We start from the raw sequence: 27,451 nt of genomic DNA on the forward strand, positions 1-27,451 counted from the left end.
TGCACATGTGGCTGGTCGGATTTATTGTGAGATTTGCCAGTTAATTGCATGATAATTACTTTGCACTTGTGGCCAGCCTGGCCACACCTACAATGTAAGTCTAAATTTATTGTGCAATTAACCTGTTCATTACCTAATATGTGTAACATGTAGCAGAGGCTAAGTGGTTAATTGAAGTGATTTTTGTTTTTATTTTTTGGATTCTCACAAGCTTAATTGTCAGTCTGAAAAACCTCTTTCTGAGTGTGTACAGAGTGATATTTGGTGCCTCTGCTGCCACTTTTAGCTTTCCAGAGCAAGTTTTAATGGAGTGAAAACTGATACGATTTTTAGTTTAATTACTCCTCTTTGGAACTCATTTTGATCAGCTATAAAACTAAAGATAACCACATGTTTTTGTTTCTCTTGCTCCAGCAGAAATCCATGAACAGCAGCAGAGATAAAAGAAGCACATTCACAAGGTAAATTGGTAACAACTGTTTCCTTTCCTGCAGCATTTTGGAGCCTTTATGGTGTCTGGAGATCTGGCTCAGGCTCAGTTATTACATTTCTAGCAGCCGGACTATATTAAAAATGGAACTGGGAGCAGGATGTTGGCAAGGGTGGATCCAGAGAAAACACAGTGGTTCTGTTGCACTCCCCTCCCACTCTTTCAAACTACACTGTGGGACTAGCAGCTAGGGACATTTTTAATTCCCTGAAGCAGGTACGAATCCCTATCCCCCTCTTTCCTTCCATGCTTAGTGGAGTGTCCGCTCCACCTCTTCCCCTTCTTCCCTGCCTGCTACTATCCAGGAATAGGTGGAGCTCCAGAACCACTCCTGCCCCATTCTAGCCAGGCTACATGGAAAGTCGGGCTCAGCAGGGGACAGCAGCAGTGGCGGTGGGTGGGTTCCCTCTCCCTGAGCTTGTTCCTGAGTTAGCAGGGACCATGCACAGAGAGAGAACCTGTCCACTGCCACTGTCTCTGGCTGAGCTCAGCTGGAGTGGGGTAGGAACAGCTCTGGAGCTCCCCTTGTCCCTAAGGTCAGCTGGGGATAGCAGCAGCAGCAGCAGCTTGAGGGGGCAGGGAAAGGAATGGGAAGGCAGGAGAGGTGCTGCTAAGCACAGGGAAAGGGAGGGGATGCCAAAAGTGGGTGGGAGGAGGCAAGATTCTTACCTGATTAGGGGACTTAAGAAAAAGTCATCAGCTGCTCTTCCCACCATTTGTCCTACCCAGGGTACAGCAACCCCTCTAGTGCCAATCACTGGTCCCACACCCCTCTTTACAAAATCCTGGTTCTGTGTATAGCTAGGGACCACAATCCAAACTGGCCCCCCCCACCCTTTTCCAAGGGCTTGGTGACAAAGCTTTTTACATGGACAATGACATGTTTCATTTTCATGTTGTCCCCTTAATAAATTTGTGTTAATTTTTTTTTCAAGCCAGATGTTTGAGATTTGATAAGAGTAGGTGTTTGGATAAAGCAGGTATTGGTGTATGTGGGTGGGATGAGTATGAAACAAACAGAAAATGGAGAAGAGGAGATGGTGGCAGTCACCTTTCACCAGCTCCATCAGGTGTGAAAGCTGCTTGCTCTATCTTTCAGATTCATATCTGGCCACCATTACCCATGCTTTTGTAACCTTGAGGCTGGATTAATACTTTAATGTGCTCTATGTGGGATTGGCTTTAGGGACCATCTGGAAGCTGCAACTGGTACAGAATACACCTGCTTTCAGACAGGGCTGCGTCCCCAGGAGCACATTACTCTCATGCTTCCAGAGTTAGTACTGGCTTCCTGTAGTTTTCTGAGTGCAATCTGAGGTGCTATAAAGCCCTAAATGTCCTGAGTCCTATATACCTAAGGTTGGTAAGACCATTACGATCATTCTAGGATGTTGCTCTTCAGCTCTGGAGCTTTCTCTCCCTTGAGGCCTCTAGAGTATGCCACCATTTAAAGGTGGCATAGGATCTTTTTCATTTGGACAAGATTTTAGCAGGTGGCATTCAGCTGTGTGTATTATTTGAGGAATTGTCTTATTTGATCAATTTTTATGACTGTTTTTGTAAGTTGCCCTGAGCTTTTGTGGGGAGGGTGATAGCATAGAAATCAAATAAGTAAATGAAGTATAAGGGAGCGGAGGGAGACTTAACACACAGAAAAGGAACAGGCTGTACATATAAATAGTACACAACAGTTTATTCCTTTAAATTGCAGGGGACTGTGGCACCACAAATATTTTTCATGCTGGCTTAACCCTCAAGGGCATCAGATATTTTTTCTTTGTTTGTGTAATTTTAAACCTCTAAAATCTACCTCTCTTTCTCTGATATCACCCCTTGGCCCCACCAAAACCACTCACCCTGAAAATTCATTTTAAGGTTGAAAATAATCAAGAGAGATTTTGTTATGACGGATAACTTACCTAAGGATGGGTCATTTGAAGCCTCTGTTTTGTGATGCCAGTGTCATGTCAGATGTTCTACTCTGCTCTCTAGCAGGGTTGTTATATAGGCCGCATGCAGTATTTGTGATATCTAAGCATCTCTACTCTACTGCTTCAGAAGATTATATTTTATGCATTTGGAGTTAACCTTTTAGGAGTTTAAATGATCAAATCTTTGTCATGCAACAGCGATGGAAATTCTGTTCCCCATCCCCCACCCCCGGAGCACATGTAAAAGTGCCCATTAGCTTTATTTTAGCTATAGTGCTTTAATGTCTGAGACTGATCAGTCAAAGAAGAGAAGTTGAGCCTTATTCTAGATCAGGTAGTTGGTCTGTAATGAAAGGTGAAGGGACCAGACCAGAAGAATAGATACTATATCAAAAATACATGCTCTTGGGCTATGACTGCGCAACTTTGTTTTGCCAAGAAGAATTCCACGCCTTTGAAGATGGCCACTGAACAAATTGCAAGAGTAGGGCTTTGTACTGGCATGAATAAGTGTCACCTGTGTTTTGTCAAAAATATCTGGGTAACGAAGGATTAGAAAATCTTGCCTCACTAAAATGCCATGATATATACCAGCTTCTTTGACTCTTTGTTTTCTCTACTTTGTCTTAGATTTATTTGTTATGACTGACATTCCATTGTTGGAGAGCATTTAATAACATTCAGGGAGTTGAAATGTTTTTCCTTTTAGTAAATTACTTTTTGACTTCGCAATGTTTCCCAGCATCTTATATATTATTTAGCCAAGTGTTTTTAATTAGCATGCATTTTATCTTTTTATAGTGCTCTTTTATGGTTTCAGATAGCTTTGTCCATTATGTAAATTTTGTATGTTGTCTTCCCTTTTTTTATTTGGTAATAAATGTAATTATTTTCTATATTCTATTATGGAGCTAATAATATGATGGTTTAACTTGTTAAACAAGCTGGTGGGGAGGGGGGAAGAAGCTCACACCACAGCTCCACACCCTTATCTTAAGGATCAGGAATGATGAGGAAATTCCAGATGACCTTAGGAGCACCATGACCGTGACAGTCTTCAAGGATGGAGGCAAGTCTGACTGTAGAAAGTTACAGAAGGATCACTTTGCTGTCCTCCACAGGAAAAATCATTTTGTGAACCTTCCTGAAATATCTCCTTCCATTTGCTGAAGAGCTCCTCCCAGAATCTCAGTGTGGGTTCAAGGCATCAACAGCTACAACAGGCACGATCTTCACTGCTTGCCAGCTGCAGAAAAAATTCTGGGAACAACATAAATTTTTCTCCATGACTGCCTTTGACCTTATGAAAGCCTTTAACTCTGTCAGTTGAGAAATGCACTGGGAGATCTTTCTGAAGTATGGATGCCCACCAAAATTGATCTCCATTCTTTGCCTGCCTCGTGGTGGTTCTCAGTAATGGATCTTTCACACATACAGATTCTTTTGATGTTAAGATAGGAGTTCAGCAAGGCTGCATCATCGCTCCAACACTCTTCTCAGTATTTCTTACTGTGATGCTACATCTGACCACCAACAAGCTTCCAGTTGGAGTGGAGCTAAACTACATAATGAATGGCAAGCTTTTTAATCTCAGCCAGCTTTGAGCCAAAACCAAGATCATCCCAACCTCAGTCATCAAGTTCCAGTATGCTGATGATGCGGTAATCTGTGCTCACTTGGAAGCAGACCTTCAGGAAACCATCAACATCTTTACAGAGGCATACAAGAAAATAGGACTGATGCTTACCTTCAGAAGATTAAGGTCCTCCATCAACAAGCTCTTAATGAGCAGTCTCCAGCTCTGGTAGTCAGATTTACAGAAAACTGAGTGTTTCCTGTACCTTGGAAGCTCTCTCACAGAAGGCTGTTATTGACAAATAATGCAACATAGCCTTAAAAGTGCAAGTGTAGCCTTTGGACGCATGAGGAAATGGGTATTTGAAGATCATGACATCAGATCTGAAACCAAGCTCAGGGTTTATCAAACAGTTATGATCCCCACCGTACTGTTCAGAGTTGAGACATAGTGTACAGGAGATACTTAAGGTCACTGGAAAAATATCTTCAATGCTGCCTGCAGAAGATCCTTCAAATGCAGTGGGATAATAGATTCACCAATATTAGTGTCATCTCACAAGCAAACGCCACCACAAGCATTGAGGCAATGATCATCTAACATCAGTTTCAGTAGGCTGGCCACATTATCCAGATGTCCAACTCTGGACTCTCAAAGCAAGTTTTATTCTCCCAGCTCAAGGCATATGCTCAAGAGGAGAGCAAAGAAAGTGCTTCAAAGATGTCTTCAAGACCAGTTTGAAAAATTTAACATTGACATCAGCTGGCGGGAGACTATTGCCCCAGGACTGTCCCAAATGGAGGAAGTGTCTGCTGCTAGGATCTCAGTACTTTGAAACCTTATGATGATGACAACAGGAGATGGAGAAGCGGGAGCAGCAGAAACAGTGTGTCATGGACTGAATCAAGAATCCAGATTCACCCACCACACATGGAACCACATGCCCAAGTTGCAACAGAATCTGTTGATCCCAGATTGGTCTCATCACCCATCTTTGGACCTATATACAGTAAAAGCTTTGTTATCCGGACCCATGGGGAAAGAGGGTGCCGGATAACAATATACCGGTTAACTGAGTGGCCTGTCTTTGCCTGTTTGGGCCACTGCCTGTCCTGCTGTGTTGCCACCCCTCCCATGGGCCCCGAGGAACAGGGAGGGGGGACCCATGCAGGTTGCTATGCCCGGGGCTGTGGGGGCTTGGCAGTGCAAGTGGGTATGGAACTCAAGAAAATATTGCCTACAAATTGCCTACTTAAAAATGCTCACTTCCAGGTTTTGTATTCTTATAGGGCTGCTCTGCATGGACAGTGCCTCTTTAGATGTTTAGTCCAGAACCTGTTTTTCCCTATGTGGTATGCATTAAATTTGCAGCTTTTAGACAAAACTCCTATTGACTTCAATGGGAACATTGCTTGAGTAAGGACTGCAGTATTTGGCACGTATGTTTCAGTACCCAAACCAGGAAAATCTAAGCTTCTTCAAGTACTGGTATGGGTTGACAGGAGGAAAGGAGTGTTTGTGTATTTGCATTGAAAGTTAGCACATGCTGTTAAAATTAAATCACTGAAATGTGAAGATGAAAAGCATAGCTTCATTTTCATTTTTATAAACTGGATTTGGTAGACTCACACTATCTAAAGAATTAATCCATCCACTCTCAATTAAAAAAAAAAAAATACTGCTGTTTGTGTCACAAGACTGCATTTATAGCTTGTAAACTCAGTATGAGTACTAGGCATAAACAAAAAGAAAAAAATATGATCAACTTGTATATCTGCTGCTATTTTAAGTTCTATTTCTTAGCTTTTTATTTTTTTCTCATCTTAATTGTGGCTATATTTTGTGTGATGCACCAGAAATATTAAAAATGTATAATATTTTCAGTAACTTCAAATGGCTGGGGCAGGTAGAGGAAGAGGGCGTGCTGCATTTACCTTCAATATAGAAGCTATTGGTTTTTCTAAAGGTGAAGCACTACCTGAAGCAGCATTCAAACCCCCACCACTCTTTCCTGTAAGTAGCAAGATGAATCTTAGTTCCAGAATATATTGTGTATAAGTAAAAAATTTTTTCACTTTCATATCCAAGTAATGGGTGAAACCTTAAATGTGTGAAAAATCCTTAGTACTTCGTCAATTTTGACTTGCCCATTGTCTCCCACGACTGTTATTTGCCTCTCCTTTTGCCTCTACATTCTATCTGCTCCACAAATCTGTTATGTTCTCTCTTTAATTTGATTCATGGAGCAGGGATTATGTTTCACAGTGTTTGCAAAATATCCACACAATGGATCCTGATGTCCAGAGGTTCTCCTGGCATCCTGAATAAAAACAGTGGATACTTGTACCCTTTTGAAATGGGATCTCAGATGTGTAGAAGCTATGAACTAGTATTTGAATTTAGGAAAGGAAGATAAGAGTAAAAATATTTAGATAAATATCTCTTAAACTTGCAGCTGATGGGTACTTACAAAGAATGTAGCCTGAATGATATTTTATATATCCAGAAGGGCAAGTGGAAGCTTAAGATGTAGGAATTCATTATAAAATTACAGAATTTGCTGTCTTATTATATTTATGATTCTGTAAAGGTATCTGCTGCCTTTCTCATTTCTACATGGTACACACTATGACATACAAATTCAGATTTAATAGGTAATTGCTGCCGTCCTACAGTTTGCCTAAGTAGTTGCATTGAGTTACTGAGATTTTGATAAACTGGATGAAAGATGATAATTTGGCATGCTGTGGCTGTGTCTACATGAGATGCTTACTGCACAGTACTTTGTTACTACTGCACAATAGTGTCACAGGGCATGATCTGTAATGAGATGCTGCTATGCAGTAATAATGAGCTTCTGTGCAGTAAGCATCACCAGGCAACCGTGTGGGGACTCTACTGTGCAGTAATACTAGTTACTGCACAGTCATTTAATACTTGGTTATGCAAGTGTAGACGTGCACATCTCGTGTAGACGTGCACTGTAACATCTAACTTGGTGACTGCCCTCAAGTGGAATCCAAAGCTCAAAGTTAGGTGCATACAGTGCACAACAAGAGTTTAGTGCTTTGGCAGGGCAATCCGAAATGTCCACACATTGCCTGGGGAGTTATCTAAGAGTTGGCCAATAGGAAACATTGGACACAGGAGCTTATTTGGACTCCCATACTTCTCTGAAGTTTAAGTGTCTTTGCACTCCAGGTTCAGAGCTTAGAGTCCCCCCTGGAGGTAGGTACCCACAGTTGTTCTTGGAACAAACTGAGCAGGGGTCACTCTTAAAAATGAGGCGCTTGAGACTCTGGTAGTTTCGCATGTTTGTAATAGGCTTGTGATTAGTGTGCTGTTCCAGGAAGTAGGAAATATGGAATCAATGCTCACCTTGACCAGAGGGCATTCAGAACCACATTTCCTACCTCCCAGAAGAGTGCCCTCAAATCATAGAATTGACTGGGTGAGGGCACCTCCTTTACTGAGCTTGTTGAAGCTGAGCCACGATGTGAAAAGAAGCGTACGATTTATGAGGGTAGGAAGAGAGGAACCAAGAGAGAGCGTGACAGTGTAGCCCAGTAATGACGGCATTTAGCTGAGAGGAGGGATCCTTTCTTTTGTACTACCCTATGAATGTTCAGTGTAAAATTGAATTGAACTGATGTTGCTTAAAGTTCTGAGCATATAATTGGAATGCAAGAAAATTTATTTGCAAAGTGGCATAATATAGAATTGCATTACTCTGTGTATTAGGGACACTTTTTTTGTTCTTGTATGACAGATTTTAGCACATTATTAGTATTGTTGTAATACACCTAAATAATGTAAATAATTTTACACAGAGTATAGACTGTAAACCAGTGCCTTTGAAAACAGGAGAAGATGAAGATTATATGTTGGCCTTAAAGCAAGAACTTCGAGGGACTATGAAAAAAATGCCTTACTTCATGCCAGTAGAAGAGGAACATGAAGGTCTGTGATGAATCTTTTTTTTATTTATAAACAGCAAAATGTGGTATTTGTGTAGGATAATATAATAATGTTTTGCAATTCATATATTCAAACTGGAGTTCTTATTGTGACTAATTAAAGGGACAGCGTCAACTTAATCATGTTTTACTCTGACATTTTTGCTTATGCTAGAGTTAAATGCTTGTGTAAAGAGACCATGGAATTTGTCTTACCCCAAGATATTTTAAAATTAAATTATAAGAACAATGGACCACAGGACTAATTGAGATCACTTGGACCCTGTAGTCCAGTCCCCTTCAATCACAGACAACCATTGCAATTTTGTTGGTGTCCAATTTAGAGTTCTTGAAATCCAGTACATAATGTTTTCAATAGTTTGTCGAACATCTTCAATTAAACAACTAAAATTAAAGTTTCCAAACTTTGTTAGAAAATTGCACTGGGGGGAAAGAAACTTTCCCTTTCGTTTCCCTGTTATACTGCAGTAGTATCCAGAATCTAGCAACTGTAAGCTGGCTCTCAGTCATTAGTCAGAGAGGGTTTCTTGCTCATTGTTACTTTTTGTCTACTTTCATCATCTTCCTGCGATCGTACCAGATACAATATTTGATGTTATTTGTGGACTTACAGGAATATAGGAATTGCCATACTGGATCAGAACCAAGATCTGAATAGTCCATCATCCCGTCTCTGATAATAGCCAGTGCTGAATGTGATAGAGAAAAGTATAAAAAGGTAGATGTAAGATAACTTACTACCTCATCCTCATTATTAGTGATGATTGAGCCCTGAAACATGAGGTTTAGTAGCTCCTCCAACATTTTCATCATCATAACTATATTTACCCAAATCCAAGATAACTTAGAATTTAAAATGACCCCCCACCAATAATTAGGTTCTAGACATGGAAAATCTACAAACTTGTAATTTTCCATGCCCATATTTTAATTATTGGAGGGTCATCTAAAATCTGTCCCCTTGACTGTTGTGTAAGGGGGGAAGCAGCAGAGAAGGCTGTCGGGGAGGGGGCGGGGGGTGAGGCAGGTAGGGAGAAAGTAGAGGCAGTGGGGCAGCTGGTAGGAAGAAGGTAGAGGAGGAAGGTGGGGGCAGGGGGAGCAGGCAGTCTCCCCCCTGCCTCCCCTTTGGCATCCCTGGTGTCTATCCCCCAAACATTCTCCGATTCCTTTCTTCCTCACCACTTGCCTCCCTGCATACCTCCCCCTTCCACTGCTGTCCTGGCTGATCTGGTTGCAGGGGGTGCCCCAAAGCCCTTCCTTCCCCACATGGCAGTGAGCTCACAGCTGGCACGTTCCTTGTTCCCTGCCCATCTCCTCTCCTTCCCCCACCCCCCTTCCCTCCTCCACCTCCTCTCCTGGTTCAAAGGAGGAATCTGGACTCTGCAAATCTGGGTTTCCAGCATAGCTGCTCTCTACAACCCTCAGCAGGAATGGCTCTGGAGCTCCTCCATGCCTGCTACAGCTGAGTCAGACTCCAGCTGGGAGCTGTGAGGAGCTGGTCTGCAGGGAGCCCAGCTGGCTAGAGACCACAGCAGCTGGGTGCAGGTTCCTTTTCCCCTTCCTGGCTCCCTGCCAGCGAGGCAGATGAACGGGGGATGAGGGAAAGGAGCCAGGCACGAGTAGACACTAAAAACAGGAATCGGCAGGCTACTGATGCTGTCTCTACATGGGGACTTGGGTTCCCTCCACAGTCATTTTCCCCAAATCCTAATTGTGATGCTTGATTTGCCCATGATGAAATGTGTTGGGGGGAGGTGTTTTGGAATCACGTAAATACTTTATACATTTCATACTTGCCATTTGAATGTCTAATCCATTTCATTTTTAGGGTATTTTGTTAAATGGATTTTACTTGTAGTAAAGTTGCTTTGCAGAATAGCTACCAGGTACAGGGTTTTAACAGTCAACGGATTGTTGGCCCCAGTCCCTAGGCAGCCCTAGGTTTCAAACAAGACCTGGGGCTATTTGGGCTGAAAACTAACTAATTATCAGCTCTGGCCCTGGTGACTCCAAGTCTGTAACTGGACCCAGGCACTCCAGCCTGGAACTTATAATCAGCTGATTTTCAGCCCCACTTGTGGTGTTCCAGCAAAAAGTTTCCCCCTGCACTGGCAAGTAGTAATGCCATGATTGGAATCTGATACCAATGCCAGAATCGCACCTCCTGCCAGCATGTGCGGCATTGTGGGAAGTGCAGTTGTTGGGATCAAGGATCAGATGCTTTTGCATCATTAAATGAATGCGTGTCGGGGCCCCATTTGATTTATTAATGTTGCCCATTAGGGCTGTGAGAAACATTACCATTCTGCTTCAACTTCCATTTCGATGGAACAGTGTTTCGCTTCGAGTTTCGTTTAGTTTTGAAAGTACTGTTCTGTTTTGTTTCATCAAAACTGTTTTGCTATTTTGACACTGTTTCACCCATAGGTTATAATGGGGAATCATTAAATGCAGCAGGCAGGCAGATCAGGGGCTCACCTGCACCCCCTGGAGGGCTGTGCCTGAGTCCTCCCGGGGTGCAGGCCCCCAGTCTGCCTGCTGGATGACAGACTGGTGCTGGGTGCAGCCTGCACTCAGCACCGGGAAGATCAGTGCTGTCACTGGCCCCAGGTGGCAGCACCTATCTCCTGTCATCCAGCAGGCAGATTGGGGCCCTGCATCCTTGGGAAGACTTGGACACAGCCCCTACAGCCCTCCTGGGGGGGTTGGTGGGCCCCCGATCTGCTCACGGGATTCCAGGAGGCAGGTGCTGTCACTTGGGGCCAGCAGAAGCACCAGTCTTCCAGGTGCTGGTCCAAGCTAGCAGCACCCACCTCTTGTCATTTGGCAGGCAGATTGGGGGCTCACCTGTATCCCCAGGAGGGCTGTGAGGGCTCTGCCTGAGTCCTCCCGGGGATACAAGCCCCTGATCTGCCTGTCAGATAAGAGATTGGCCTGGAGCCTGCACCCAGCACTAGGAAGATCGGTGCTGCTGGTAGCTCCAGGTGGCAGCACCCGCCTCCTGTCATCTGGCAGGCAGATCGGGGGGCCCGCACCCCTGGGAGGAGTCTGGCACAGCTCCCGCAGCCCTCCCAGGGGTGCGGTTGAGCCCCCGATCTGCCTGCTGGATGACAGGAGGCAGGTGCTGCCCAGACTTTCGAAACATTTAGAGTTCCCTTGTTCCATTTGAAAGCTTTTGTTTCATTTCAATTTTGCTGTTTCTAGATTGAAATGCATTGAAACAGCTTTGAAACGAAATGCTGGGTGAAATTTTGCACAGCCTTATTGCTCATATGATGAGCAAGTGATGAAAACCTTTCTTTAGTGACTGTTGGGCATGCTGTATAATGATATCTGCTTTCAGCTCCCAGTGCCATTATCTATATGAATTTTTCTTTATGTATGTCTGTTGTTATTCACTGTCTAGCATGCAGACATTTGGTTTATGATTTGATATTTAGCTATTGCTGGTAAAGAGAAGTAACTGGTACACACAAATATTTTACTGTGTACACTAGCAGTTGCAATAATGTTCTTATGATAATGGCCCTTCTTTTCCCAGCATTGACTGTTCATACAGAAAAATAAAAGCCACTTACAATAGAGGTCTTTTAGAGACCCATTATTTTAAACGTGAGCTTTTGTTCTATTATTTCACTTGGCTATTTTGCTAGCATTTGCCATAGTCTCCAGACTGTATGTCACAATCATGAATATTGAGTCGTACAGAATTTAATTCCCTGCTCCCTTATTTCCTATCCTGTTTATCTTTTATTTCCATCTGCTTATTGTGTAGGTTTTGGACTGTGTGAGTTCTTGTTTTTATTTGTTTGGACAGTGTCAAGGACAATGCAGCCCTGATCCTGTTTGGAGTAATTAAAGATATTTCTGTAGTAGAAATGAATAATTTTATATTGAAAAGATGCAATTTTTTATTTGTGGGTTTTTAGGCATTGCAGTTTGCAGGAATAAGAATAGGATTATTAGGAAAAGTTGCAAATACCAGTGTTCCTATTCCAGTTTTTCAGCTTTGGCTGTGGGGCTGACATTTTTGGCAGACATACCACTCCAGTCCAGACATGTAAGCTGCCTGTCCAACTTGTAGCACTCATGCTGGCCAGTCCTGCACCAAGTCTTGTTTCTACAAGAAGATTGTTTTTGTTGTACTCCGAGGTGTCAATTTATATTATATAACCACCTCAGGTAGACATTTTTATTGCAGTATAAGAATGCCCTTTTCAGTTTAGCATATGGTGGCTGGAATAAGGTTATATTAAAAAAACAAACAAACTTCATATAGGTACACTATGTTGCCTAAACTAGAAAGGGTTGCCAACATAAGTACATTTAAAAATATGAAGTGGGTCACTTCTGGGCTGACCCTGACCTTAATAAGTATTTTAAAAAGTCATTGTTTAAAATGGGTGCTGATTGTGCTTAAACTTAGGCTAATAAACATATTTAATATGCTTATTTTCTCAGTATAGTTAACTCCTAAATCATTTTGGATAGGTTATTTTAACCTCTGAATCCTGCATATTTTCTATCTCTGCAACAGAAATGATATTACTTAATTTACAGATCTGCTTCATGGGTAAATAGTTCTGCAAAACATGGAAATGAGAAGGGCCAACTTACTGTTATCCAGTCCTATTTTTGTCTGTGTTTGTGCTGAGTAGATTCAGTGCTTTTTACAGGTGGTAATGGAAAATACTTTTTGTTTGTTTTGTTTTATTTTCCAGTTGAAGGCAGATATCAGTTAAAAAAACTCAAAAAAATACTTAGTCTTCCTTTAGATACGAGGCCCAGATGCTACAAGTACTTAAGAATTGAGAAAGTCCTATTGCTTTCACTGGGGTTGCTCCTGGTACTCAAGTTTAGCATGTGCATAAGTGTTCAACAGTCATATAGTAGAAAAATGTTTCCTTGGAAAATAGAAAAGTGTGCATATCTTATTGAAATATAAAGAACACTGTTTGCATTATCATGTTTTATTCAATCGCTGGGTTTTTTTCTTGTTCTCTAGCAATTGAAAAATACAGTCAAAAATATCAGCAGCTAAGCAAAGAGCGTATGGCATGGACCCCAGGTAATAATGTAACTTATCAAAAAGAAATTCTTTGTGGGTCTTCAGTAATCTTTTAGTTTGTTTTAAAATGGAAGATGAAGGATTTAAGAAATGGTAGGCAAATAACATTTGAGAACTTTCCAAATCACATGTACCTCGTCAACATGTCAAATCTGTGATATTAAAGGAAATGAATGAACAGCCTGCAAAAATTAACCTTTTTAGTTTCCTGCTTGTGAATCAGTAGCTAAGGCTTGCCTCAGACTTTCCTGGAAGATTTAAATTTGGACTGGGTGTGACCACAAGATTTATTCAAAGAAAACTTAAAAAATTATCAGTGATTGGTATTTGGAATTTTCAGTAGGGTTGCCAACCCTCTTGGGTCTGCATTGATCTCCCAGTGACTATTGGAAGCAATCTCGGAGATTGATATTGTGAATGGGTTGAACAGTACAATTAATGACTAGAGGTGCACTGATGCATCAGTCCCATATCAGATCGGCACTGACATAAGGAAAATTGACCGTTTCTGCAATCAGCCTTTTTTGACTGATGTGGCAGATAATGTCGCCAAGAAATGCCCCGTGCATGCAGGCAGCCAGGAACACAGCCTGGCAGCATGGAGAGCAGTTGGGTCCAGCTGGTAAGTCTGTTGTGAGGGAAGGGAGGTGCGGGGGGAGGGCAGATCAAGGCCCCAGCAGTGAATGGGGCTGGGGCTGGGGTAGCAGCAGGTGCTGCACAGCTGGGGCGGGGTGTGGGATGGAGTCACTAGCGGCTTGTCCGGAGGCGTGGGGAGAGGGGGTGGCAGCTCCTGCCACTACACAGCCCAGGAGGGCATGGTGGGTGTGTGCTCCCAGATCTGTGTGTGGGGTGAGGGCGGGCTGCTGCTATGAACTGGGGGGGCCAAGGGCAACGCTGGGCTTTTCCTGGCGGGGGGACTGGGCCAGGGCTACACTCAGGGTGTGCAGTGGCAGTGCTGGGAGGAAGGCTATGGGGAATTTTGGGGTGGCTGTAGCCCCCTCTTAGTGCTGCTGCCGCCCAGTCCAAGAACAGCCCAGCCCAGCCTTGCCATGAAGAGCTCAACACGCCCCAGTGCCAGACCACAGTAGCAGCCCGCCCTCATGCCACACACGGAGCCGGGGGCACATTCCCCCTCTTGCCTTCCCAGGGTGTGTGTGTGTAGCAACGGGAGGCCACCCCCCACCCCATTAAAAACTGGCCATCTGTATCAGCCCAAAAAAATCTCTATCAGTGCATCCCTATTAAGGACATTGCATCATGCTGGGGGTGGAATCTCCTGGAATAGCTTTAGTCAGTGTTGCCAACCCTAATTTTGAATATAAGGGCTACCATAGCTCGCTATCATAGGCTGATCATAATATATATATTTTAAAGGTCACTGTTATGTCTGGACATCTCCTCAGGGCAGAAATTCCTTCATCATATGATCCTGTAAAAGGATTAACTTTAAAAAAAAAAACCCAAAAGACAGATGGCACAGTTGACTTCCATTGGGGAATATTCTCATTCTAAAAGTCAAATGTGTTTTTATACACAATCAAGTATAATGTGCCCTCAGTAGAGTTTTTGGGAACCTATCTTAATACAGATAAAATAGTTTTGTGTATTAAAATTATTTCTTACAGATTGGAGAAGACTCCCAAGAGAAATTAAGCCAAGGAAGAAGATCAAAAAAGGTAGCTTATTTGTTTTTAAGGAACATGCAGTGCTTAAAAATCAGGTGTGAACAATTATTGTTTGAGCTGGTCAGTAAAACAGTGGAAATGTTGCAGCTGGTATATTTCTCTGCCTGTCATGCCAGTATGTATTTGGATGCTGACTGTAGCACTGTCAGGTTTTTTAAGACTTTTGTCATTGTTTTCAGTTGTCAAAAATCTTTAAGCATCTTTTCCCTCTCACAACTTAGCAGCTCTTGTTTTGCTATCTTTTAACTTTTTTGTCTTATTTTGTTGTTTATAATTTAGTTGACTTGTGTTTAATTCACACACAAAAACTAAACTAATGGAGGTTATTTTGTTTTTCCCTATTTTTACTTTTTAAATTTATTTTCAGCTCTCTCTGGCAGAATTGTGAACCAGATCCTTCAACAGCAGTTAGAGTTGGTATTGGTTGTTCTTAAAGAAAATTGAGTTTAATTTTCACTGTAAGATACCAGAATATGAATTAATCTATAGCCTAGTATGTATGGCTATTATTTTAACTTTTATGTTAAAACCTATTGCTTTGTTGATGTGAAGCAACACTTTGACCTGTGTACCTAGATGTCGATTATGTTATCATTGTTTACTTTCATTTCCTTCTTTGTTCAAATCTTTCATGTCATCTTTCAGTTCAAGGATAAAAAACGGAAAAGTGTCTGTGCAGTAGTCATGGAGACCAGCTTAGCTGGAAGCTCTCTTCCTTTTTAAGAGCCTCTTTGAGAAGCTTAGTCCTAGAAAGAGAATGCAAGCAGTCTACTAAAAGTTAAATATTTATAAAATTCTAAAAGAAGAAACCAACATATAGCTGTTGTTCCAAAGTATAATTATCAACTCTCTAAATAAACATTGAGCCAGCAATAAGCTCTCGCATCTTAAGAAATCATCTGATGTATTGTTTGTTTGCTACACGGTGACATTGAATGATTACTGTAAATGCAGCTTTAAAGACACAGAGCCCAATACAATTTCATATCTCATTGGCTGATATTTTGTTCTCAAGACAAAAGTATCTCCTTTTTTCTTCTTAATTTCTATAACAAAACTTCTGGTAAGGTGAAGAGTTTAACTGAAGGTAACATAAAAAGATATATCCCTTTTAAAACCTGAGTTTTTGTTTTTTGGGGTTTTTTTAAACATAAGGATAGAAGCTCTTTAAGAAGTTTGGAGGTTTGTAGGAAAGGAAGGTGGCCACCAATGTCTAAGTACAGTACAGAGATATCACAAGTAAAACATCCCTTGCAGAGGGTGACTTCTTATTCTAGATCATGATGCTGTCACAGTTAGCAGGCTTGTTTCATCTCTGTCTTTTTTATCTTAAGTGCATCCCATTAACTATCAGACCTTGTTTCTTTTTCTCTCTTGGGACATAATTCTACAATTCTCCAACTCCTAGCCTGTGTCTTCAGCTAGACTCCTGAACTGTGCCCTGTGTCAGGTAGCATTCACCCAAAAGATCTGACTGGATTCAGTATTTGTAGATCAGTGATGTCCAGACAGCTGTCTTGAGAAAAAAATATTGTTTAACATTGGGAACCATGTTTAGAGAAAGGTAGAGGTGATCAAAATCAACAAACTGTCTATTATATGAGTCTGTTTCCTAATGGCTGCCCTCTTATGATGGTGACCTAAGTTGACTGATACTCTGCTGTGTGTTTTGTATGTTAGTTGGATTCTCCCAAGCATTTATCTTTTTCTCCCCCTCCCTGAGTCTTTAAAAAAGAAAACTGTTCTTTTTGTTTTCTGCTTCCCAGAACTTTTCCTGTAAAGGCTAAAGCATTTTCTCTTAACAGCCTTCAGATACTTGTTGAGAAAAGGCTTACGTTAAGCTATTCTGTCCCCTTCCTGATGTATCTCTTCACCTTTCCCATTTAAACTAAAGCAATTTATAAATACAATAAACAGCCACGTCAATAAACTGAATTTGTAAATTATCACAGAGCAACTGAACTTCCTTCAAAGATGTAATATACTGAGTTGTAAGAAGCATTGTATAAATCCTTATTGCCACAGCATCTATAACTAGGTAAAGTATGTAACTGAGGGGCAACACTCAATAACAAATGCTTCCTGCATAATAAAAGTTATGGCCTCTTGCCAGTTCTTCAGTCTTTTTTCAAAAAGTTAGCTCAGATAAACAAGAGCAGACTGCAGACTGTACTAGTGTATTATGAAAAGCATATCACCTTATTTGTTGAACTGCAATATTCTTTTCAATATTCTTCAATAGCAAAGGGTTAGTACTGTGACTCTTGGGAGGTTACAGTAAATTTTTTCATCCACAACAAAGGTTATGTCTCCACAGAAGACAGCAGGGTAGTGTAGGAGATTCCTGAACAAGTTTTAACCACTCTAACTCAGACACCAGAAGCTGCCTAATTGCATTAGCTCAGAGCTTCACATGGGCAAATTTTAAGTTTTTGGCTTCAATAGCTTAATCTGGCAGTGAGTTCCACAGTCTGTATACTGTATCTGGGGGTGGAAACAGTTTCCTTTTACCTGTTTTGAATTTTCCAGGCTTTAATTTTATTGAATGTCCCTTGGCTCTTTGGTGATGAGACAAGTGTGAGGGAGTACTCTTTAGCCCCTTATTTATATACAGTACTGACAAATTGCCCATCATGAATGATGGGGGTGGGGGACAGGTGGGGGTGGAGTGCTGCCACCCTGTGCCCTGCAGTGCTGCTGCTCCACCTCTGGCCCCATACACTCCCCACCACTCCTTGTGTCTGACTCTGTGGCCCCTCCCACCCCCTGCTGCTCCATCGCACACTGCTGCAGGCTCCCAGGACTGGGGAAGGGGAGCTTACATGGTCACTGACACCCGGCACCATGCAACATGCTCCCTCTCCTTCTTTCCTCCCTGCTGCCTCCCCCTCTCTGCTGGCTGTTGTTGGGGCCAGGCAGCGGTGGTGGTAGCAGAGGGGGTCTGCCATTGGAAATCCCTCCTTTTCCCCTTCCTGCTCCCCTCCCTCCCCCTCCCTGCCAGCTGTTGTTGGTGGGGCGCAATGCGGCAGCTCCCTTGCCTCCTCTATCTGTAACACTCCAGGCCCTCATAGCCAATTGGCGCATGCCCTCTTGGTGATGCACGTGCAGTTGGCCCAGAGCATTACAGTCAGACAGGCAGACAGACTAAGGCTTTTATTATATTAGAATTTTACCATGTCAACTCTGATTTGTCTCCTTTCTAAGGTTAAAAAATCAGTTTTTTCTGTCTTCACATGGGACTGGAAGCTCCCCATGTTTCATGACCTTGATTGCTTTCATCACTCTTCTATGACCTACCTATTGCTCTGCAGTATCCTTTCTGAGATAGTGTCCATCTCTGCACACAGTACTCCAGACAGTGTAAACTGCACTATAACTCTTCATTTTGTTTATTCCTGCCACTAAAAATAATTCAGTGCTTTAGGACCATAGGGTTTTGTCATAACTAATTAGACCACCAGTCACCATTGCATATCTTGCCTCTAGATGTGGGCAGTACTTGACGTACCAAAAGACGGTGAAAAATATAGGGGATTGTGCTAGGAAAAAGTAAAATACTATCATAAGCAAACATTTTACCCCAAAATAGGTGTCTTTGCACTACCGCTGCCCAGCCTCAAAAACTGTCTCTCTTGTAGGATTTGTCTTTCTTAAGACAGAATGAATTAGCATAAGGATTGTCTCAAGGCCTCCCCACAGGTATAGCTGTTCTTAGGGGTTAAATCTCAAGACTGCTTAGCCCACATCCTAGAGTCAAAACTGCTATATGCATCCAAATTAAAATGTCAGTCACCTGTAAAGACAGAACTCACTTAGCCCTTTCTGAGCGTACAGTTAAGGTAAGATGAGCATTGCTCATCTTGTGCAAACACCTATGATCTTGAGGATACTGCATAATGAAAATCAATATTGGCTCATCAGGAATTTAAATGATTGTAAGGATGTTTTTAAATATCTTTAAGACTATGAGAAATTATGATTATGAGCTTTCTTCACTTATTTCCTTAACCAGTTTTGAATATACATTTGTAAATTATTAGACTGAAGCTGAATGTCTGTTTGGGCCAAAATGTGGTAAAATGCATATTCAAAGCTGAATTTTAGATTAACCCTCATTTATATAAAAATGTGAGCTATTAAGGTTCAGAGGAGAATAAAGGATTTGCAAGATAAAAGTAAGCAAATGGCAGAGAAATTTATATTAGTTTTTCAAGATAGATGCTAATATTGAACTGTAACTTTTAATACTAAAGTAGATGTACAATCTTTGTTGGAATTCTAAGAGAGACAAGAAATAACTTGTTATTTTATATCAGCAGGTGGAAAACCAAAAAAGGCAAAAGCTGATGCAAAAGTTGATGCAAACAAAAGTAATGTAGATGTGTTGAAAAAAATTGAGGTAAGACCTACTCACCAGAGTTCCGTTTGCCTGCATAGTCTTTATTGTGCAATAGAAGTTTCTGGCAGAGAACAAAATGGTTAAGTTCGAATCTTCCCTGAGTGATCTCATAAATCAGCCATTACTCTGGCCTTGATAACAGATGACTGTTAGGGCTGTGCGAAGCTTCAGGTGCCGATTCGATTCAGAGGATATTCAGCTTGATTTAGTGGCCGAATCTCTGAATCCGAATTGAATCAGGAGTTCAATAAAAAGGTCTGAATCTATTTGAAGCTCTCTGAATCAATTCGGAAAAGATTTGCAGCTTTGGAGATTTGGGCAGTCCCTACTTGCTGCTGCAGGGAGCTGGACCCAGACTCCATGCCGGTAAGTAGGGGGCAGGGCGGTGCTGAAGGAGCAGGGGGGACCCCTGCCAGGCCCCATCCCCAACCAATGCCTGCTCTCCCAGCCTTTATCAATGGCTTCCCTGCCCAGCCCTAGTGTCCTGGCACTTCAAAAAAGGGAAAAAAAAAAGCCCTGTACTCATCGGCTGCTGCCAGACAAGCAGGGGGATGGGTGGCGATCCCTGCTGCCCTGTGCTGTGTGGGGGGCTCTGCCATGAGCCCCCATCCCCCGCCTGTTCTCCTAGCCCTGTCAATGGTTGCCCCACCTGGCTCCAGCTCCGGGTTCTGTAAAAAAAAAAAAAAAAAAAAAAAGCCTAGAACTACCACCAGCTGCTGCAGCAGCCATCAGGGCTTCTGGAGGCTTGTGGCAGAGCCCCCCTGTAGCAGGGCTATTGAGTTGCCTGCTGCTGAAGATAGGAAAGGACTTAGCTGTCACTCATTAAGGCAGCAGGTGCCAGTTGTTACGGGAGCTGATTAAATCAGCTGAGACCCAGGGGGTGAGGCTTGGCCTTCATAAGGAAGGGAAGGCTGAGGCCCAGACACAATTTCTCTCTGGCAGCTGCAGGAGCTCTGCGGGCGAGCTGAGCAGCCCCGAGTCAGTGGTTGCAGCCTGACCACTCTGACCGGCTGCAATGATGCAGGGGTGGAGAGAACCCTGACAGAAGTATGTGAGAGAGTCGGGGGGCTTGTGATGCGTTATAGCCGGCTGGCTTAGAGCGTTGTGGAGTTGTGATTATTACACCAGAGGACCAGGCGAGGCTATAGGGGTGGAGGAGGCCTCAGCAGGAGCTCCCCAGTAAGGTGGGGGAGTTCCTAGCACCGCGGAGGTGCTGCGTTGTGGGGTTGTCCCGACCCCACCCCATTGGGGCAACTTCGGGAGGAGTCTAGTAGAGGCGGAAGCCCAGTAGGGTGTGGACCTAGGAAGATGTGTCTAAGTAGTGGGGGGTCCCGACCCGAGCCCAGCATGGGCACTACCGGGACAGGCCCCAATTGGAAGTCCTAATTGGGAGGAGCCCCAGTGGGGTGTAGGCCCAAGTCGGGCATAGACAGGCCTGAGTGCGGGCGGGGAGCACAAGAGGCGCGACCACAGGCCTGTGTGCGGGCATAGAAGGCCCAAGTGCGGGCAGCGAGCGCGAGGGGTGTGAGCAAGGGCCCCAGTGGGGGCACAGAAGGCCCAGTGCGGGCAGCGGAGTGCAAGAGGTGCGATCACAGGCCCCAGTGTGGGCGGAGAGCACAAAGAGCGTGAGCAAAGGCCCCAGTGCGGGCATAGAGACTGCGGGGAGCGCGGGATGCAGGTGAGGACGTGAGTGGCCGTGGAATATAAGGGAGGCAGGCCCGAGTGGGGCACTGCCTGTGAGATACAAAGCCCGGGAGGGGGCGTGTGTATTGAGTTGGCCCCGGGAGAGGACCAGCACTGGGACTCGGAGAAAATCCCGGCATAGTAAGATCAGCCCCGTGCCAAGAAGGGTAGGAAGGCAGCCTCCTTAACTGAACTAATAAGATTAAAGATGTGGCGGGCGAGACAGACGATGTGTTAAAGACCCAGACTTGGCACGGTAGGCAAGGGCACTAGGGGAGGTCATGGCATCCCTAGGGGGCCCTCCTGCCACACCTCCCCCATGCAGCGCAAGGCAGTGGGGGGCAACAGGGATCTCTCCTGTGCCTGGCAGCAGCTAGTGAATGTAGGACATTTATGTATTTAAAGAACGGAGATGCTGGGCTGGGCGGGGCAGCCATTGACAGGGCTGGGATAGCAGATGGGGGATGGGGCCTGTTAGATTCAGTGATTCAGTGACAGCTAAATCAATTTGGGAGAGTGATTTGAATCACCGAATCAAATCACTGCCCCCCCCCGAATGGGCCAAATCCAAAGCAAATAGTAGCCGCATCACACAGGCCAAATAACTGTTCTGCGATATGGTTATTCAAGATGGTGAGGATAGTCGCTTAACCACCAGTCTCTGAGACGATTCCTAGCTTTCAAATGGTTGTTATTTGGTCACTTGAATATCATGAAGAACATCATTCTCTACTTGCTTAATTGAATAATGGTTTTAGCAGTGAGGTTCGCTAAGGAGAGAGAGTAATAAGAAATTTGGTGCTAAAGTCCTGAGAAGCAGCAGTAGTCTAGCCTACCAATGTTATAAATAAATCCATGGGGTAAGTTGAGGAGAGAGAAGAAAAATGGAACGGTAGACTTGGAGAAAATTGTAACCTTCGTATTAGAATGGTGTCCCTACTATGGCCAGAGGAAGTCAAGTGGCAAATGGTCTTTGTTTTTGTCTGCTTTATTAAAGGCAGGTACTGTGGGTATTAGTGCTTGTAAAGCACCATGTAGACTTCCATGGCTTATTTCCATTTTTATCCGAAGGTAAGAGGGAAAGAAAGTTAGGAATATTTACACCAGATATATTTATCTAAGATAAAAATCTAATAATATATTTGATTTATTACTGCTGCAATTGCTTTCAGTCAAGGTTGATTGTCTTCCATGATTGTCTTGTCCTTGGTTCCAAAGATAGCTGATGAGGCCAATCTAGGATTGACAGACTCTACTGCAACTCAGGTGTCTGTTTCGGGGTGGTTTCTGGCTCTAGATTCTTGGTTCAGTCTGTGACATGCTGCTTTTCCATCCCCTGTTGTCATAGAGAGTTCAAAGTACTGACATCCTTGCAGCAGACTCTTCTTCCATTTGGGGACGGGGTCTTAGGTGATAGTCTCTCACAAGTTGATGTCAATGTTGCATTTTCTCAAACTGGCCTTGAGGATGTCCTTGAAGCACTTTCTCTGCCCCCCTCTCATGTGTACGCCTTCACTGAACTGGGAAATTAAGACTTGCTTTGGAAGTCTGGAGTTGGACATCTGGATGATGTGGCTGGTGCAGCAAAGATGATTTTGAATAATCATTGCCTTGATGCTTGTGGCGTTTGCTTACGAGAGGATGCTAATGTTGGTGCATATATTATCCCACTGGATTTGAAGGATCTTCTGCAGGCAGCATTAATGGTACTTTTCCAATTACTTGAGTTATCTCCTGTATGTTATCCACATCTCAGCTCTGTACACTGGGTTGGGATCGTAATTGTTTGATAAATCATGAGCTTGGTTTTAGATCTGATGTTGTGATCTTCAAACACCCATTTCCTCATGGATCCAAAGGCTGTACTTGCATTTTAAAGGAGATATTGTATTTCTTTTGATGTCAGCCTTCTGCAAGAGAGAGCTTCTGAGGTACAGGAAATAATGTTTTCCAGAGTTTCAAGCGTTGGAGGAAGTCTGAGATAATCTTTGATTGGTTGTTGTGGGATAGAGTTGAGAGCAATCTTGTCAATAATAGAAAGTTGATTGAGGAGGTCTTCAAAATGCTCCTTCCAATGGGTGTTGATGATTCCCCTTTCTTTGAGATTCGCACATATGTTGAATCTCCTTCTCCTTGTCTTCCTACCATCTGTTTTTCATATTGCTGGTCCTACTTTGGACCCCTGCCTTGGGTTGTTGGAGATTCAGTTTTTTTGCTTGTGGTTGGTATCATTCTGCCGAGCACAAAAGGTCTTGCACTTATGGTGGATCAACTCTTAGATCTCCCAGTCATTCTCATCATTCCATGCTTGATGTTTCCTGGTAGAGAATCCAAGTGTCTCTTCACAGGTGCTGATGGTGATGAACCTGAAGGCACCCCAAGCACTGCCAACATTCTCCCATTGTTGATTGGAATTTTGCCAGTTTTTCATTGAAGCACTGGTAGAAAATGTCATGCTTGATTGGGTCCTTGAGTCCTTTGAGGTTGATTTTTCATTGGCATTTCTTCTGCTGCGGTTGTCATTTGGGTGTCCGGTCTGAGTGACAAAACTGAGTAGATGTCGCTGTTTGGTTTAGTAATCATCAGGTCCTAGCATAGCTTAGGTAATGCGCACATCTTTGCGATCCCAGACACGAACAGTGATATAGTCAATCAGGTGCTGATGCTTATATTGTGGGTGTTGCCATGATGTCTTGTACCTGTTTTTCTGGGAGAACAGGGTGTTGGTGATTGTATGTCCATATTCTATGATTTTGGTTAAGAGGAGGATGCTGTTGGAGTTATCTTTTTCTACTCTTTTTTTGTTAATGGTTCCATTCCAGAGGTTCAAGTCCCTTCTAACTCTGGCATTTGAAATCACCAAGAAAAATGTGTTTCCTTCTGGAATGTCAGAAAGGACTTGGTAAAGGTTGGTGTAGAAATCCTTCTTGGTTTTGTCACTGGTGTCAGGGCATATGTGCTAATGGCAGTGGCATATTTAAGATGGGGAGTCATTAAGTGCTCACTAATTCCAATAGGGAACTCATTGTATTGATTAGTGAGTTCATTCTTGATGGCAAAACCAACTCTGTGAAGCCAGCATCCTCCTTCCTGTTTATACTTCCAGAAGAAGCTGTCTCCATGTTCTTTGAGCTGCCCATCTCATACTCACGGGGTCTTGCTCAGTGCAGCGACATTGATATTGTGTCCCCTGAGTTCTCAAGCCACAATTGCTGTGTGGTACCCTGGGTATATACTATTAGGTTTGTCCATGAGGGTGCTGATGTTCTGGGTCCCAAAATTGAATGTGTGTCTTCGTTGATTTTGTACCACAGTAAAGGTGATCCCACTGGATGCAGTTATCCAGTCAGGAAGAAGGTAGACAGGCTATGCTTCAGCCACCTTTTCTAGTCCCCTCCCCACGTGGGGTAAGCAGAGTGGATCCTGAAGAGGTCTGCTCTGTTGCAATGATAGCTGCTGAATCATGCTCCTGTCTTCATTCAGGTGTTAGACGACCTTCTTGTAACTGCTACCTTCATGCCATTTCATGACTAGGAGCTTCCAGACTTCACTGCCCTGCTCCCCTCTTCAATAACTAGTCACCAAAAGGCTTGAAAAATGTGCTGGAAAAACCATTTTCATGGAAGATGCCTATGTATGATTTATTTTATTTTGGAAAAGTTGCTGCACATCAACTTCAACACAGATCTTGACAGAATGAGACTTGAATCCAATGCCAAGGAGCCCAAGACAATTGGAGATCTCGTTCCACTGCAGCCTTCATCCATCTTCACAGCCATTGAGATTCTGACATCTTCTCGTTGCACTATTGAGGACTTGTAGACCCATGGCTGGGGGTTGGGCAGGCTTATTATAGTGGTTACCTGTACACACCATGTTACAACACCGTCAAAAGACATAGGTGCTTTTCAGGAGGGAAAGAATTGCCATCTGGTGTCCCTGTCATGTCCTGGTGGTGCAGCTGCCGGTTTATCCACAACTGGCAGCAAAACTGTACTGCTACCCAGCACATCTACAGGTGGCAGATAGAGGAAGGTTAGCTGCAAAAGAAGGCAGGAGTAACTAGGGGTGTAAATACCGATTTTAAATAAATATTTATTTGTTGCAAAAACGATTAATTGGTCCAGCATAAAGGTGGGGTGGGTGACCCATGGCAATATGAATTGTGGGGGGAGAGGCCCTGCCCGACCCTGCCATGGAGGAAGGGCTGCATCCACCCACCCCAAGCAGCATGGGGAGCCAGGGGCTAAAGCAGCCCTGCCAGGCAGGCAGCACAGCCCAGGAAGCTCTGGAGGGACAACAGTCAGCAAGCGGCTGCAGCATCCCTTCTGTCCCCTCTCCTCTTCCCCTTCCCCTCCTCCTCATCCCTCACTCCTTGTAGCCTAGCTATTAGTCACCCCTGCCCTTTCCCCACTCCTTTCCTCCTCACTTCTCTCTCCTCTCCCTCCTGCCCTGCCACTTTCCAGTTCTTGCTGGGACATGACAGGGCTTCCCTTCCCTCCTAGACTGCCTGGCTCCAGGCTAAATGATAACCGGTAAGCTAGAACTGGTTATCACTGAGGTGATCAGTTAATTGTTTAACCATTCACACCCCAGGGTAAATCTGATGAATTTGATATGCAAAGTCTTGGTAAAATCCTGGGATTTTATTAAGCTACATATTTTCCCTACATCGTTGTTTCAATTGCTGGTTGCAACAAACCTGAATTTTGTGTTTTGGTAGTGTGGAGGGTGTGCTGTGAACAGAATATTGTAGTTAATGTGACTGACTTATGACAGGAGTTGGAAAAGAAAGGCGATGAAGAAGAAAAATCAGATGAAGAGAAAGAGAAAAACAAAGATAAAGACAAGGAGGATGAAGAAGAAGAAACAGCAGCCGCAGAAGAAGAATATGACGAAGAGGAGCAAGAAGAGGTATGACAGCTCTTTTAAATCTACTGAAAGAGACAGTCTTCTTTAAAGATTAATATAGTGGCAGGAATGATAACTGAAATCAAGCACCTTGCCACAAAGAAACTGCTAGTAAAAGTTCTGCACATCATGACTTATCTTTTACCACTGTAATATAAGGCAATACTTTTGTATTGATATCTAGTTCTCCTAGTGAAAAAGGAAAAGGTGAAACTACTGACAGTTAAACTTGCCAGAAGTTAAGTTTTCCCTTTTTGGTCTCCTATCAAATTAAGGAAGGAGATTGTACTGTTTGTTTCAAGATGTTAGTATTAATCAGAATACAACATGAGGCAACTAGCCTTATTTAAAAACTGTGTGAGAATGTAATACCTCCCTCTCATCTGCTTAAATTGTCTTAAAGTACATACCTTCACTTATGTTATATTTTCATTTAGGAAAATGACTACATTGCTTCATATTTTGAAGATGGTGATGACTTTGGTGCTGACAGTGGTGACAATATGGATGAAGCAACCTATTAGTTCATATGTACTTCTTCAGCCTTTTAATACTTCCGTTTAAATAGTTTGGAGGTGGGCCAAACAACCTCAACTCTTCACACAGCTAATAAAGTTTGAAGGGCTAAGTACATATATGGACTTAAGTACATATGTGCCCAGAAGATTGGACACTTTGCTTTTATTATTGGTGAAAAATAGTAGACCAGATGCAATATTCTGCTCTTGCCAAATATTTTCCAGAGAGATATTTACCACTGTAAGGTACTCTGAATCTCCCAGGTTTGGAATATGATATATGTCATTGTATTGCCTCTGCTGTACTGGAAAAGAATGTATTTTGATTGAATTGTGCCTACGCTTTTACATTTTTTTTTTTTTTTTTTTTTTATGTTCTATGCATTACGGGCCACATCTTGGCCCTGTTGAAATTAACAGGGAAACTCCTATGGACTTTGTTGAAACCAGGGGTTGAACCTTTCTGAATCCATGCTGTTCCTGTTTAACAGTTGACTTTCTAAAGGAATTTATAAACTTCAGTATTAAGGGGATTGAACTAACACGAGTCACTGAGCACTTTAATTAGCATACTAACTTGAAGGTACTTTGGTGCCATGGACTAACAAGGTAAGGAATATGTTTTGAAAGGTTCTCACATTCTAGTCAAAAGATTTTTTTCTTCCTCAGTCGACCAAAAAGTACAGTTTTTTCAAAACAATTTCTTGCTGAGTCGAAGAAGAGGCAATGAATGAGGTTAAATGGCCTCTTATGAATTACTTTGTGTCAGAAGTGAAATTTGGGGCTTATTAGAGAACATGTAACTGAGGTCAAAATATGGCAGTGGGAAATTAGAAAATTTTGATTTCTGGTATTGGTTTTCAGATAGTTTTCCTTTGATGTTGAACAGGTCACTAAACCTCTCCTGCCTTGGTTTCTCCATTTTTATGTGAGTATAATACTGCCTACCCCATGAACTGTTGAATTGGTATGTAAAATACTACCTGGGTAAACACTGTTTATTTAATATATGTTCCTGCATAACTATTACCTGTAAGACTTGATCGAGTCTGAAACAAAAGAAATGTGGATCAAGGAAACCATCTATAATAGAAGAGAAACATGATGACGGTGAGAACAATGCCATGACTTTTATTATTTTTCTGTATTTGAGTATGAATGTGTTGATTTGATCTGATCTTTCAATTGCAGTAATCTTAGGGGTTACTTGTAA

The 27,451-nt window shown here is 42.9% G+C and overlaps 1 protein-coding gene across 1 annotated transcript; it reads left to right on the forward strand.

Moving 5' to 3' along the window:
• On the forward strand, positions 1 to 27,451 carry POLR3G (RNA polymerase III subunit G). Its single transcript, XM_019532359.1, has 9 exons — positions 1 to 461; positions 2,202 to 2,256; positions 5,882 to 6,010; positions 7,828 to 7,957; positions 12,980 to 13,042; positions 14,668 to 14,718; positions 19,044 to 19,126; positions 25,589 to 25,723; positions 26,158 to 27,451. Exons 3-9 carry the CDS (start codon positions 5,891 to 5,893, stop codon positions 26,242 to 26,244), a joined length of 669 nt encoding a protein of 222 aa, XP_019387904.1. The 5' UTR covers positions 1 to 461; positions 2,202 to 2,256; positions 5,882 to 5,890; the 3' UTR covers positions 26,245 to 27,451.

The sequence above is a fragment of the Crocodylus porosus genome, unplaced genomic scaffold, assembly GCF_001723895.1.
Source record: "Crocodylus porosus isolate Cpor-Errol unplaced genomic scaffold, CroPor_comp1, whole genome shotgun sequence".
NCBI lineage: Eukaryota > Metazoa > Chordata > Crocodylia > Crocodylidae > Crocodylus > Crocodylus porosus.